The following is a 13,805-nucleotide window of genomic DNA, read 5'->3' as shown; positions in this document are numbered from 1 at the left end:
TGAGAAAAGGATGCAAAATGAAGTCAAAATCACAGATACAGTAATTGTCATTGTAATAAACCTTGACAAGAGGTAACATAATAATAATAATAATGATAATAATAATAATAATAATAATAATAATAATAATGGGTGGCTATAGCATCCAAACACACAATTCCAGGTTTAATCTGCCATACCCACTGTTTATATATACTTTACAGGCATTGATGGTGCCAATCCCTACATAGCACAGGGATTAGAACACACAAATCTCCATTAATTATTCAATTTGATAGTAATTCATTTGGACTTAATGTGACTGGTTTTCAATGCACATGTTAACTTCCTTCGTCTCCTTAAAACGCAAATGATCCAAATCCCAAGTCCTTGGTTAAGAACAGGTGAATTATTCCTGCCTCTATCATAATGCACGGTATTGTATCATTTACCTGGAGGCAGGTTTGTGAGTAATTATGATCCTCACTAATTAAGATGTAAACGCAGGTGGTTGAAATAACCTGTGTATTCCACCAAGGTTTGGAAACACGTGGTCCTTAAGGTGGTTCCGTGCAGCAATTGGTGGGGCATGCATTTCAGCCCTGCAGCCAAGTTCTGGTCACAGCTAAAAGAACAGTTTGTATTCATCTCAGTATATCTTTTTAATTGCACCCATTAATTGTAATCAAACTGCATTTACTTGGCAGTGAAAAACAGCAACGTTTCAGTTTTGTGACCCCGAGCATGTAAATATCTGCCACTGTATGATGGACTGATGGGCGAGTGATTAGCAGAGGCCTGAGTTGGCGCATCAACCTCAATGTGTCAATGAGCGCAGCACATCATTAATCAAAGCTCCCAGTCATTAACTACAGTGCAGCAGTGAAGAAACCTCTGCTGCCATAGAAACAGAATGAACACATTGTTTTTCCTCCCTGATGCAGCCTTCATTCGCCAAGTTCCTCTGTATCAAGGAAACACAGCGACTAGCCGTGGCCTGTTTTGTCTTACAGGGATTTTTGTTAATACAAAGACAGGAATGCACAGCTCAGACAAGCTTCTGCGGCGACTGTATTCTCCTCTTTGTTCTGGATTCATTCATTGTAATCTGTTCCTCCTTCTTCCTTTTGCAGAGAGCTTCTTCATCTCTCCTCTGTCCTCCAACTGTTAAACTGTTCTCTTTTCAAACACTCATTTTCCCTTCTGCTTCTTCCCATGTCCTCAAAAGTTGTTAGATGAAGTATCCAGCAGCCTGCCAATTAATTACACCAGACATTTGTTTGAAAATAATATTTACAGACGAGTATTATCCTCCCTCCCTAACACAGCTTCTATCAGTCATGACAACAGATTGTAAGTATTTTGCCAAATAGACATAACAAGGAAGAAAAATAGAATAATATAGGGTAAAAAATGACAAGATTACATGTGTTTTGAAAGGTTGATTTATTAAATGATATATTCTATAGCAGACATAGGCAACTGGCGGCCCAGAGGGCCACATCATTTTGTGCAGCCCCCCCAAAACAAATCCCCACAAATTGTATTTCAAGAAGTTGGAAGGACTATAAACAGGATACAAAAATAACTCCCAAAACACACAAATGGACAGCAAAATGGGGTCTGCAACCTTTACTCTCAAAGGAGCCATTTTGCCTAATCTCACCTGGATTAAAGTCCTTCCGGAGCCAAAAAAAATACCTTCTCAATGAAGACAATTCAGTGTATGAAATTCTATACAGTTAAAATAATATTGAATTATTTTATGAAATAATGGATTTGAAGGGCTACAAAATATAACTTGAATTTGAGAACACGTGATCATGTCGATCAACACACTAATTTCTTGCAACGTATCAAGATGTACATTAAACCGGGATGTCGACGGTTAAATACATGTTTCCCCACACAAATAAAATCTCTATTTTCTTCCGGAATAGTCTTTTTGTTAGTTTAGTTAACCAGGGATTTAAAATATAAGATTAGCCACAGGTGCAAGAAAATTGATGGTATGTTGCAAGAGGTGAAGTAAGAAGGTTATTGCACAATGTGATTTATTTTTTGGTTAACAAATTGTTTTGTCATACTTTTATTTGAAGTTAATGTCATTAATCATCAATACCATCTGTAAGAAATAACAATTCATTATTTTTATGTTTTTTCAAAGCAATATTGAGCTGTTACGAAAGACAAAAGAGCCACATGAGGCTCCAGAGCCGCAGGTTGCAGACCCCTGACTTAAACAAACAAAATGACGACAAAAACACACAAAACAACAACAACACATTACAGAATAGCTCCAAAGACACACACACGGTCAACAAAATTACACAAAATGACAGAAAAAATATAGAAAGTGACCCAAAAAATGCACAAATCAACAGCAAAATTACACAAAAATAATAATAAGAACACAAAACATGACTAAAAACTGACAAAGCATGAAAAAATAACAGACAAAAAAAGACAAACCCCTCCCCCCTGTATTAATGCCCAGATCAATCATTATTCTAAATGCTGTCATAAATGTTGATAATGTGGCCCTTGGATCAGATACAGTCACTTTTTTGTGGCCCCCGCTGTGATAGACTTGCCCATCCCTGTTCTATGGCATATCTCTAGCACCATTTTCCTCCACTTGTACCGATGACAGATAAATAAATCATGGCAGAATTCTACAGCTTTAAAGTGTTGCTGCGGACAAGAAGTGGCCAGAATGATAACATCTGAATCCAATATTGTGTTTTTTGTGAGGAAAAATGAGCTCTGAGTTCCGACAAGCATTGTCCATTGGACAGATGCCAGTTGGACAGTAAATCTCTCTCCAAAGAGAGAATACAACCCTCGGTGTCAGTGCTGGGCAGATAAACTGAAGTGACTTAAAGCTTTGGCCTGCAGGGAAGCTCACCATTACACGAAGTTCGAGACCCATGACAGACACTGTCATAACGGAATTAATAAAGGTAAAGCTATTAGTCAATAACGAAAATAAGATTTGATATTTGTATTCCTGGAGATAGTTGCAAATGTTCTCACACGTTAATATCAATAATAATTAGTTATTATTTGCAGCACACATTAACAATATTCCCATTTACATTTTGCATCAAATTCTATTAAAACCTTTGGTCTGCAGTCTCATTTCATACCAGCAGGGAGCAACGTTAGCGTGATGTTCAAGGCGGCTGTTCACCTGCTGACTCAGCACATAAGGGCTGATGTTAGAGCTGTACTTTGACCTGATATGAATGTGCGTCCTACATCAGAACTAACAAAAAAGTAGTATATACCATGATCCAATTTGTGTTTCTTTCGGATAATAATTCATTGTATAATCATATTCTAATTTCATCATCAAAAGATGGTAAAACTGTCAAAATACCTGAAAAGAAAAACAACTTACTGTAGGTTGCATAACATACTGTTGATGTGGCATCCACGACGTACTCTGTACCTACAAAGAAAAAATATGGGATGAGAACAGAGGAGAAGAGTGATGACAAAAAAGGGCAAAGATGATGACAGGAGAAGAAGAAGAAGAAGAAGAAGAAGAAGAAGAAGAGATAAAGAGTAGAACAAATGGAAAGGACATGAAAAATAAAGTAATTAGGGAAAGAATGGATGTGCATGCGTAGGAAGGTGCCGAGAGAAGGTCAGGAAGAGATGAGAGGAAAGGCAAGATCAAAAATATTTTATAAGTGGGTAACAAAATGAGCAAGGGAGAACATAAAGAAGGACAATGGGAAGACAGAAAGACAGGAAGGAAGTAGGAAAAGGAAGAAGAGAGAAGATTAATCATTAGCCCAAGTCTTTACAAGCCTATTTCGGAGCTTTAGTCCCTGCGGCAGCATGTCTTAAAGAATATTACAGCAGTAACTGAGGGTCCAACGTACAGAGTGCTGTAATTATTAGAGGATATGTGGACCACAGAGAGCAAAACACAGTCTAACAATTACTGCTTCGCAGTGCAGGTTTCATCATCAAAGTGTGTCTTAGCTACAAATCACCACATTCATCTCATTCTGTTAACAACTGCTCAAACTCAACAAGAAGAAAAACAAGTCCCAGCGCCCACTTCGGTCACATGTCAAACATTGGATGCACGCACGGTTAAGTAACTGCGTGTGCACATTATGGGTTCACCTAGTTTGTATAGTGTGTCCTTTTGAATTTAAAGCACTCATTTCTTCCTCTGCTTCCTTCCGAACGCAGGACGTGACGGTAAATTCTGTCCTGCTGAAGGTGTGTGTAGTTGCATCTGTGTCTCTCATTTACCACAGAATCCCACGCAAGCGAAAAAAAAACCTGCCTGAAACGAACCAGGCGAACAAAGAATCAACGACAGAATCCACCTCTCAGAGAACCACAACCATCCAGCTCTGATATGACTCACTGGGATTAATGTGTGAGGAAGAGGTGATGTGGCATTTCTGCTTGACAATAAAATATTAATGGGAGGAGTGCTGCAAAAAAAAAAAAAAAACCCCTGAGTTTTATCATAGACTCAATTTCCTTCCTTTAGTCATTCCTAAAGTACTTCTCCTTCACTGACCCCAAAAACGGATTCAAAACAAACATAAAGCTGATTAAAGCAGTAGGATTAGTAAGTGTAAATGTATGTTTTCTTAATTAATTCCAAAACTTCTACAAGCAAAAGACAATACCAAAACAGAGGACATGAGGCAGAGTACATATTACAACTAAAATCTATTTTTCAAAAAAGAAAAAAAGACTTCCTTGAAACCACCATGACTGGCAAAAAACAACAACTTCACAATCAAGCTGCCATGTTTTTCTGCAGTCTGTGCCTTCTCCTCGCTCTTCTCTCTCTTTTCTGTTTCAGGTGTCCTGAAGCTGGAGCTGGCAGTTCCTGATCTATAGTTTACGGCTCAACTAATCGGGGACACTCTGATACTCTATCTCTCTATCCTGTTCTGTTCTCCTCCTTCTGTCCACTAACCTCAACCAGTCAAAGCTGATGGCTGCCACCTCCGAACCTGGTTCTGCTGGAGATTTATTTCTGTTAAAAGGGAGTTTTTTCTTCCCACTGTCGCTGATGCATGTTCATGTGGATTTGTTGGTTTTTTTCTATTTTCTTACAAATTTTATATTTTGATAGCGCTTCGAGATGACTTTTGTGCTGTATAAATAAAGTTAAATTAAACTGAATTGAATAATTATCAATAGTCCTAGTCGAGTGTCACCTGAATGTTCATGTCAGGAGTTGGGAGGGTAGCAGAGAAGCCTGAGCTTGATGCTCTCATAGGGAAGATATAACCCTTAGCTACTTAGTGCAAATCAAAGTAACATCTCAGTACACGTTGGTAACTTGCATCCCAGGTTGCTCAGCAGAGGATTGCTCAAAGCATTAAACTGCCTCCATCAGCAGGTTCTTCCAGATGAAATGTGTTCCCCAGCTGCAGTGAATCATGATTTCTTAGGCCCGGGAACTTCTTCTACTGCTCTCTGCTCCAGCTCTGATGCTAACGTCACCATTTTTGGTACTCTCAGGAGTGTTAGGAGGTGAGATGAACACCTTAACTCGTCTGCTGTCATATATCCCCAAACACACCAAAAGCACTGAATGTTCTCATAAGAGCAACGCGTATACCCAAACCACATGGACCCTTTCTTTGCTCTTACACTGACCTGCAACTGTACAAAAACAACATTTTTGTAGAAGCTAACACATAATGAGTGCTATGCTCCATAGCATTTGGGGCCTGTACTACAAAGCTGGATTTCCTCCTATCACGCTAACTTCCAGGATTTAAAGAAGGATCAGGGCTTTCACCTTTATTTATTGTCATATATGTTTTTATACATATACAAAATGTGTTCTTTGCTGCATTTAACCGATCCCTGAGGAGCAGTGAGCAGTTGGGAGTTAAGGGACTTGCTCAACATCCAACAGTGCTGGCCCAGGTGAGACTCGAACTGCTGTACTGGTCAACTTGTTATTGGTGGTGCAATCCCCATGGTAACTTAGGCTGAACGGCTAACCTGGTTGGGAAAAGGTTAAGTTGCAGATACAATCCGAACGAGTATAAAAGCACCGCCTACTGACCAATCAGTTTTCTTGGAAAATTATTTGCTCATTCTTAGAAGATCCCGGTTGGTGTGCGAATCTGACATCTGCGTTTCGAAAATAACATTTATAGATTGATGCAATTCTTTCATTTACCCAATGGCATCCTATAGGAAAGTTATTCATTTTAATCTGATGAACTGACCAATATTTACCATACCAATGGAGGCTATGTCAGGCACTCTCCGTATCAGATTAATTACTTTGCAGCTGCTCTGAGATTGCAAATGTTTGGTTATGTGAAACCTGCTAATAGAGAGATAATCCAGATATATTTAGCCAGCTTCGTCGTATAGACCCTTGAAGTGACTAAACGTGATGCTTTAAACCTTCTGATCACCCCCAGTGCTTCATTTCTAAATTATGAAGTCCCGGATCACACGCCGGGTGTGGCTTTGGCGGTAAGAGAAAGACCAAAATGTCAAGGAATACATTTTTTAAAGCACCTTTTGCTAACTAAATGGGCCAATATTATCACGTGAACATAACCAAACAATTAACCTAAATGTTTAATAAAAGAAGGATGAATCAGCCTGAAAGAAGCACGGACAGTCACCCGTTACGGAGCATGCCCACTCTGAGTGACAGCTGTCAATATCTGCTGTTTCAGCACCAAGGACAGAGAAAAATCAGTGCTAATTTAGCCACAAAGTTCACTAAACCTTCAGAACACAAAAAGCCACAAATACAAACTATTTACAAACTTTTACACCAGAACTCCTCTAATGAATCAGCAGCACAGCAGAAAATACGAACAAAACCATTTGTCAAAACAGCCAAAAAACAGAAATGGAGAACTTTGTATCCTCGCTACTTTTTTACAGATTTCACAGCCGAGGCCTGCCTTGTGTTTCACAACCCAAGAGTAGCAGCTGTTCTTGGCTTTGAACTGAGCTTCTGTCTTAATGTTCATACCAGAACTTTCACCGTTGTCTCCTTCTTTTCTGTCTGTCCCTGAGTCCTCCTCATGTCCCCTGTTTGTTGGAGGCAGGTTCTCCTGAATTAGCATTATCGCTACAGGTGCTGCTAGTCGCTACGCTAACTGCTGCTGTGCTGCTCTCCTCCACGATTTCTACAGAAACAATCCTTACCTCAGGCTTGGCTTTCTCTTAGCTTTCTCCTTAAATCCAACTGCTTTATTAGTCATTTTTTACTGTCTTCCAAGCTGGCAGAGAAACTAATTTTGCGCAAAACCACACTTTAGACGTAGCGTGAGCGTGGCTTGACTTTCTTCTCTCTCACACGTGCTCAGTTTGTACCTGCAAGTGTGTACAATAAAATTGCCAGTGATTTCATCTCAATAAAAGACACAGCTGTCCAAACATAATATTCCATTTTTTGTTTATCACTTGTAACACATTTTTCAAGTATAACAATACGTTGCTCAGTTTGTGGCTTTAACTGTCATTATCACAGTGTATTTGCTACATCTGTTAATGACATCTATGTGTGATGGTAAACTGTGCTTGGATGTTGTACTGTATTACTGATCGCTGTGGTCAACTATAGGCAAATAATAATGCAGTGCTTTATTTGTAACTTTCACAAACGTACATTCATCAATAAAATTTCTAACTTAATAATAAAATCGTTAAAGCTCATATCATATACTGTTCTCCCAGAAAGGACCCCCCCCCACTACATTGTGTTACTTTATCACTTTCATAAATCTTGTCTTGACTATATTTGGATGTAACCACTGGTGGATTGAGCACATCTTAGCTTTTTCAAATAATGATGCAACAACAAAGCTAATAACAAATGCATTAGCTATGTTTTTGTCTTTTTAATTTCTACAATCATTTAGCGTAAAAAACCTTTAGAAATCCCAGACTGCAACAGGGATAACAAGTTCAATTGTTTCATTGGGAAATCCCATATTGCAACACGTTACATACATAACATTAGAGCATAAAGATCAGTATCATTAACTCTTGGCCTAAAACTCATGTTTATGTTAACATGTACAGTATTAATTAAATCTCAAATTTTAAGACACATTCAAGATCGTGTTTTGTGTTTTAGGTTAAGTGGTTGGTATTAACTAATAATCTGAATTATTACAGAAAACCCAGCTGATGTTATTGTTTCTTGTATCCATCGGGTTAAAAGTCATTTTTTTAGAGATTGATAGGCTTCCAATCAATAAAATAACATTAAAGTAGAATCACTCACCTGATATGTGGACACAGGAGAGGCAGCGATGAAGGGTGTGATTGACGTCTGTGCAATCATCCTATTGGTGGATATGCTGTAAGGCGAAGAGTAATACCTACAAAAGCAGATAGGAAAGGGTTATTTTTTGATTAAGCTAAACTATGTTTATGGGATAAATGTAGGCCTTGGAGAAGTAAAAGATAATTATTAGATAAATTAGTCATTACATATGAGACAAACTATAAGATTTTCAGCTTTACTCAGTAACAGCAATACATGCATTTGTGAATGAGGCATGACACTACACCGGAGTTCAAATCATGTTGCTCTGCCATGCATAATAATTCATTTTAACCCTCATGTGGGAAAAAAATTAAATATTGTCCTTTCTGTTCACATCTTACCCAGTTACACACACACACACACGCACACACACACACACACACACACACACACACACACACACACACACACACACACACACACACACACACACACACACACACACACACACACACACACACACACACACACACACACACACACACACACACACACACACACACTTTATATGCACTTTACTCCTGTGTTTGTCCTTCTGATTTTGCTCCTTCTTTTGAATTTTTTTTTTTTTACTTCCTCAGTTCTGCAGCGGTAGAACGCTGCAGCTCACGGTGCTTTATTTATCATTGTGTACCTAGAGAGGACATGTTTCATTCGCCAGGCCGTGTTGCAGTGCTCAATCGATCTCAAAGTGTCTGTTGGCTGAATAATGGAGCAGAATAGGGGGAGGCAAAGAGGGGAGCAGAGACTGAGAAAAAAGCTTTCTCGGTACCTCACACGGCCATGAATGTTTCAAAACGATACATTTCCAATTAGAGGAAGAAAGCATTTTACAGGTGCTTCAAATCAATAACATTTGGGGGTCGAGTCTGTCACTCACATCAAGTAGATCACAAGCACACATTTTATTCAAGTATATCAATGAGTTTTCAAGCTGTCTTAAACACTATGATTTCTCTCACCAACTGCAATAATACAGAGCCACTAACAATCTAGAGTGCCCAATCTCACCAATAATACAGGAAAGAACAAAGAATTTTGTCTGTTTGGAGTCATTTTGTTTGTGTTTTGTGTTATTTTCAGTGTTTTTGAGTGATATTGTTCTGTGCTGTTGTGATTATGAGTTTTAGTTATCGTTTAGGGTATTTGTCTTGTCATTTTTGTTTCAATTCCTGTTTTGGTGTCATTTGTCAATTTACAATTTTTTGGACACAAAAAATAATGCCAGGTGCCGGATGCTGCCCATGTCTGATGTTCTGATTGCAAATATTATGTTTAACAAAGTAAAATCAAGCTTCTTTTTCATGATGCAAAGCCAAAACAACCTGTTTGCATCTCGTTCACGTTTTCAGTTCTTACATAAAACAAGTCTTGTACAAGACTTAGATTTTGCTCTTTAACCATCTTAGTTAGGTCTACATTTTTGGAATAAATAGCAGTAAAAGACACACACACACACAAAAGTTGTTGGATTTAATTCTCCATAGACACATGAGTCATATTTAAGTGAATTAAAGCACAATGGCCCACTAACAGATAATGTAATGGTCCAGACCCAGTTTTGCAATGTAAAATTAATGTAGTACTTGCATTATGGACACTGAATTACTGTCATTGATGAATACAAACGAGGGAAGTCTGTGTGGATATTCAATATGCTTCCCTGATTGTGTTTATTGTATTTTTCATTAGAGTGATGTGCTTTGAGAGAGAGAGAGAGAGAGAGACGTAGAAAGCAGAGGACATATCCAAGGTTATTGATGAGGGCTACCCGCCCTGAGCAGCATGCTGTCAATGGTGACTCAAGCACGGCTGTTTAAACAATGCACTAAACGCGTAATTGCAAGCAGAACATTAAAACAGGATTGAATTTAAAAACCTGTGTGAATCCCTGGCGTGACCTAAACAGCCTGTCAAAGGGTTTGCTCTGAAAAATTGCTGAATGATTTAGTATTGACCTCAGAGATTTTTCAACTGGGAAACCTGGGGGAGCATGCTAAAATCAGTAGGACTGGTGTATTTGTACCGTCTGCATGCGTGCACATAAAGGATACAAGGAAAAATAAACAAATAAATCAAGAAAAATAGGCAAGAAAAAATTGCACAAAGTTAAAATTGGTTTGAAGGGATGTTAGTCAAATTTGCAAAACAGTGAGTGAGATACAGAAGGGGAAGGAAAAAAAAAAATCTAAAATTGGGAGATATTGAGATGTTTTTTTAAGAACAAAAACTGTACAGCCAGTTCAGACATATGTTAGCAATAACCACAAACTGGCATCATTGTCTAAAAACCTGATATTTATTCCAGACCTTTCTTCTCCTTGGGCTGACTTCATTTTTGCCTTTGCCCTCCTCTTGACCTCGCTCGGCCCTCCATTTTTATTCAAACCTCTTCTCTCTCTGCTTTTCGCCTCTCTAATTAGCTGCATTAGCATATCATAGTCATTTAGTGGCCCTCGCCGGAAGGAGCTCCAACGACCTCGGAAGAGAGGTCGGGAAGGGCTTAAACATCAGTGCATGGATGCTTCTGTAGGAGCGTGTGTTATGTATGCACACACACTCACACTCTCTCCCTCTCTCTCTCCCTCACACACACACACACACACCTCCAAAAAGGCAATGACCACATAAAAAGGGATAATACATATATTTGAAGGCTAAATGTTGATGTAAACGACTCCAAAGACATTACTGACAAAAATAAGTAACACTATTTATTATTCAGCACCATCTAAAGTGCATTCGTATGATGGGTTGTGTTTTGCTTTAAGACTGAAAGCTTGTGAATAATGATACAGACACTGCCACTAGTGTGCCAAATGTGTTCATGTTTTTATTTCAATTTAGAGAGATTCAAGATGAAGTACTTCTAGTAAGGACATGCAAACCACCATCTTCTTTAATCATGTGGGTGGTACATTTGTTATTTGTAAATGGCACAGTTTTGTATGTACAGTAGCAGTACTAGTTAGTACCCAGTATGAACTGAATCTGGATAATGGCCATGGTTACACGATTTTCTTTAATTCGTAATTATTCATTCTAAATTAAATTATTCCGAATTAAAGTGTTCTGCTCTGTGTTTACATGGAAATAGTAATTACAAATAGAGGGTTACATAGAAAACCGGTTTATTCGCAGAATGACCGGAATTAAAATGGAATTCGGTGTCTACAAGAAAGAGGAATTATTTAATTCAGATTTAAAATCAGAATTAAGTGTTTACAAGGTCAGTTTAAAGAGGATTCAACTTTTATTCTGAATTAAAGAGGAATAAAAGCTCTCATGTAAATGTGGCCAATGTCTTTTCAATAGCCTCACACTGTTTGTTCTTGACGACTAAACACAGCCAGACGAACCCCACCCTCACCTGTGTACTGTGGTGTGACAATAGGTGAGTTATCCATATTGACAATGCTTCCACTCACAAAGAGCAAAACAACCTGATCTCCACACTTCAATACTACTGCTTACCATGGCTGCCTTCCTTTGTGCCATCTCTTTCTAAAGATGGGCTTCAAACTGACGGGTCACCCTTCCAACACACTGGAGTAGATCCTTCATGTTTGACAGCTTGAGCTTGACACATGTGAGAAATGGAGTGTGGGAGGAAAGACTCAGGCTCTGTATTATTGGTGGCTACTTTGATATATGGAGGGTAGTTTCTGCTAATATTATTTGCTAAATAACTTAGGATAGCAATATTTTATATGTATAATGTCCATCCATCTTCTGCCGCTTATTCAAAGCCGGGATGGGGGCAGCAATCTCAGCAGAGATTCCCAGAACTCCCCCTTCCTGGACACTTCCTCCTGCTCTTCTGTGGGGACTTCAAAGTGTTCCAAGGCCAGCCGAGTGACATAGTTCCTCTTGTATGTCCTGGGTCTTCCCCTGTTGGAACAAGGCAGGACCACTTCCCTAGGGAGGCAACCATGGAGCATCCGAAACAGATGCCAGAGCATCCTCAGATGGCTTCCCTTGACATGTTGGAGCAGCAGCTCTACTAAGGGAGCTTCCTTTCAGTCTGCTGAGGAAACTCACTGATGTTGGAGACTTGTTCTTTCAATTTTGACCCAAAGTTCATAACCATAGCCCATAATGGTGCTACCGGGGCCCCATTGTGGATCCAGGTCTGGGGTTAGGGCGAGCATCTGTGTCCTGTGGGCAGAGACCCAGCCAGGCACAGCCCGAAAGGTTATAGGTCAAATGTATTTTTGACTATATTCACAATGAAGACAAATCTTCCTTCTCTTACCGATTTAATGTAATGTCTTTTGGATTTGTTTTTAGTTTTCACCTGTGTGTCTATGTAAGGGTTTCCTTACCTTCTCTCTTAAGGACTGACAGGATGTGTGGATTTGTTTAAGGAGAAGATGAAGATGAACATGAGGACATTTGTAGTGGAGTACACTGTGGAGTATGTAAGTCTGACAATATTTCAGGAATTTGACCATGAATTCCCATGACACCACCTGCTTTCCTCGGGCTTACTTTCCTCTAAAATATAACATTTTCGGCAGTAGTACGTTCTCCAACATAGCAAAAACCTAAACATTTATTGCCCAATTTTAACTGTGGATAAGCTTGTGTAAACTATCGCAGTGTTGAACAATAGGTACAAATTATCTTTGCATTGATTCTGTATTAATCTCATCTCGTAGGTTAGGGGTGCCTGTTGCATCAATACATAAAAAATGCTTATTGGGTATCTAAATGCGAGCTGTAATGTAGCAATCATTACTTAAAGGAGCAGATATGAAATAACACTTCATAATAGTTTTACTACAGTGATATACATTCCTCTAGCATCATTCAGAGGGCAAAAGTTGAAAAAGTTATGTTTCCTTCCTCCCTTGCTATTCCGCATTTTGTAAAAAGTCAGCTCCAAACGAGCATGTTGATATTTTGCCCCAATATGATGTCAAGAGGAGAATCTCGTGCGAAGGCAGGTTGATATTACAGTCAATATGACAGGTAATATTTTTACATTCAGTATATAGATAATTCAGCATACAGATAAACCGAAGAGAGCTCACAACAGTTTCACATTTAGTAGCCGTTACACCACCTCGTATCACCTTTATGGGATGATCTGACGTGTCTGTGACCCAATGCAATGCAGTGGTTGGACAAAACAATGGACTATTTTCTTAAATGGACTATTTCTGTGACAGGAAGAGATGAAGAGGAGAAGAAAGTGGCATAGCAGCTCATGTGAGTGTTTGAAACAGCTGACTCAGCTGACAGTTGAGAGTTTACTTTCCTTTGGCGCAGCGCAAGCGGTTACAATTAGTTAAAATTTTAGTAGCCGTTATACTGCTTCGAATCGCTTCTATGGGATGATCTAACGTGTTTAGATCCCATGTGGCATGGGATGTGTTAACTCAGTTGATTGCTCATTCAACCTTCAAACTATTGACCTCTAGGAGTCCTAGAAAAAGATAGTTATGACGGGTGGGGAGAGGACCATAAGAGTGACACCAAGGACAACGAATGAAACCTGAGAGATGAAAAGGGA

At 39.0% G+C, this 13,805-nt stretch overlaps 1 protein-coding gene across 5 annotated transcripts in view; it reads right to left on the bottom strand.

Moving 5' to 3' along the window:
• LOC114477558 (RNA-binding motif, single-stranded-interacting protein 3-like) overlaps nucleotides 1-13,805 on the bottom strand; it is a 132,818-nt gene that overhangs the window by 7,169 nt on the left and 111,844 nt on the right. For all 5 annotated transcript variants that reach the window (XM_028469930.1, XM_028469933.1, XM_028469931.1 and 2 more), the window contains exons 9-10: nucleotides 8,243-8,339; nucleotides 3,383-3,433 (exon numbers count right to left, since the gene is read on the bottom strand). In XM_028469930.1, the coding sequence (XP_028325731.1) occupies nucleotides 3,383-3,433; nucleotides 8,243-8,339 (148 nt within the window). The remainder of the gene's footprint in view (nucleotides 1-3,382; nucleotides 3,434-8,242; nucleotides 8,340-13,805) is intronic.

Source organism: Gouania willdenowi, chromosome 16, assembly GCF_900634775.1.
Source record: "Gouania willdenowi chromosome 16, fGouWil2.1, whole genome shotgun sequence".
Lineage (NCBI taxonomy): Eukaryota > Metazoa > Chordata > Actinopteri > Blenniiformes > Gobiesocidae > Gouania > Gouania willdenowi.
Note: the sequence above shows the minus strand (reverse complement) of the source record. Positions and strands in the feature narration are given on the sequence as shown.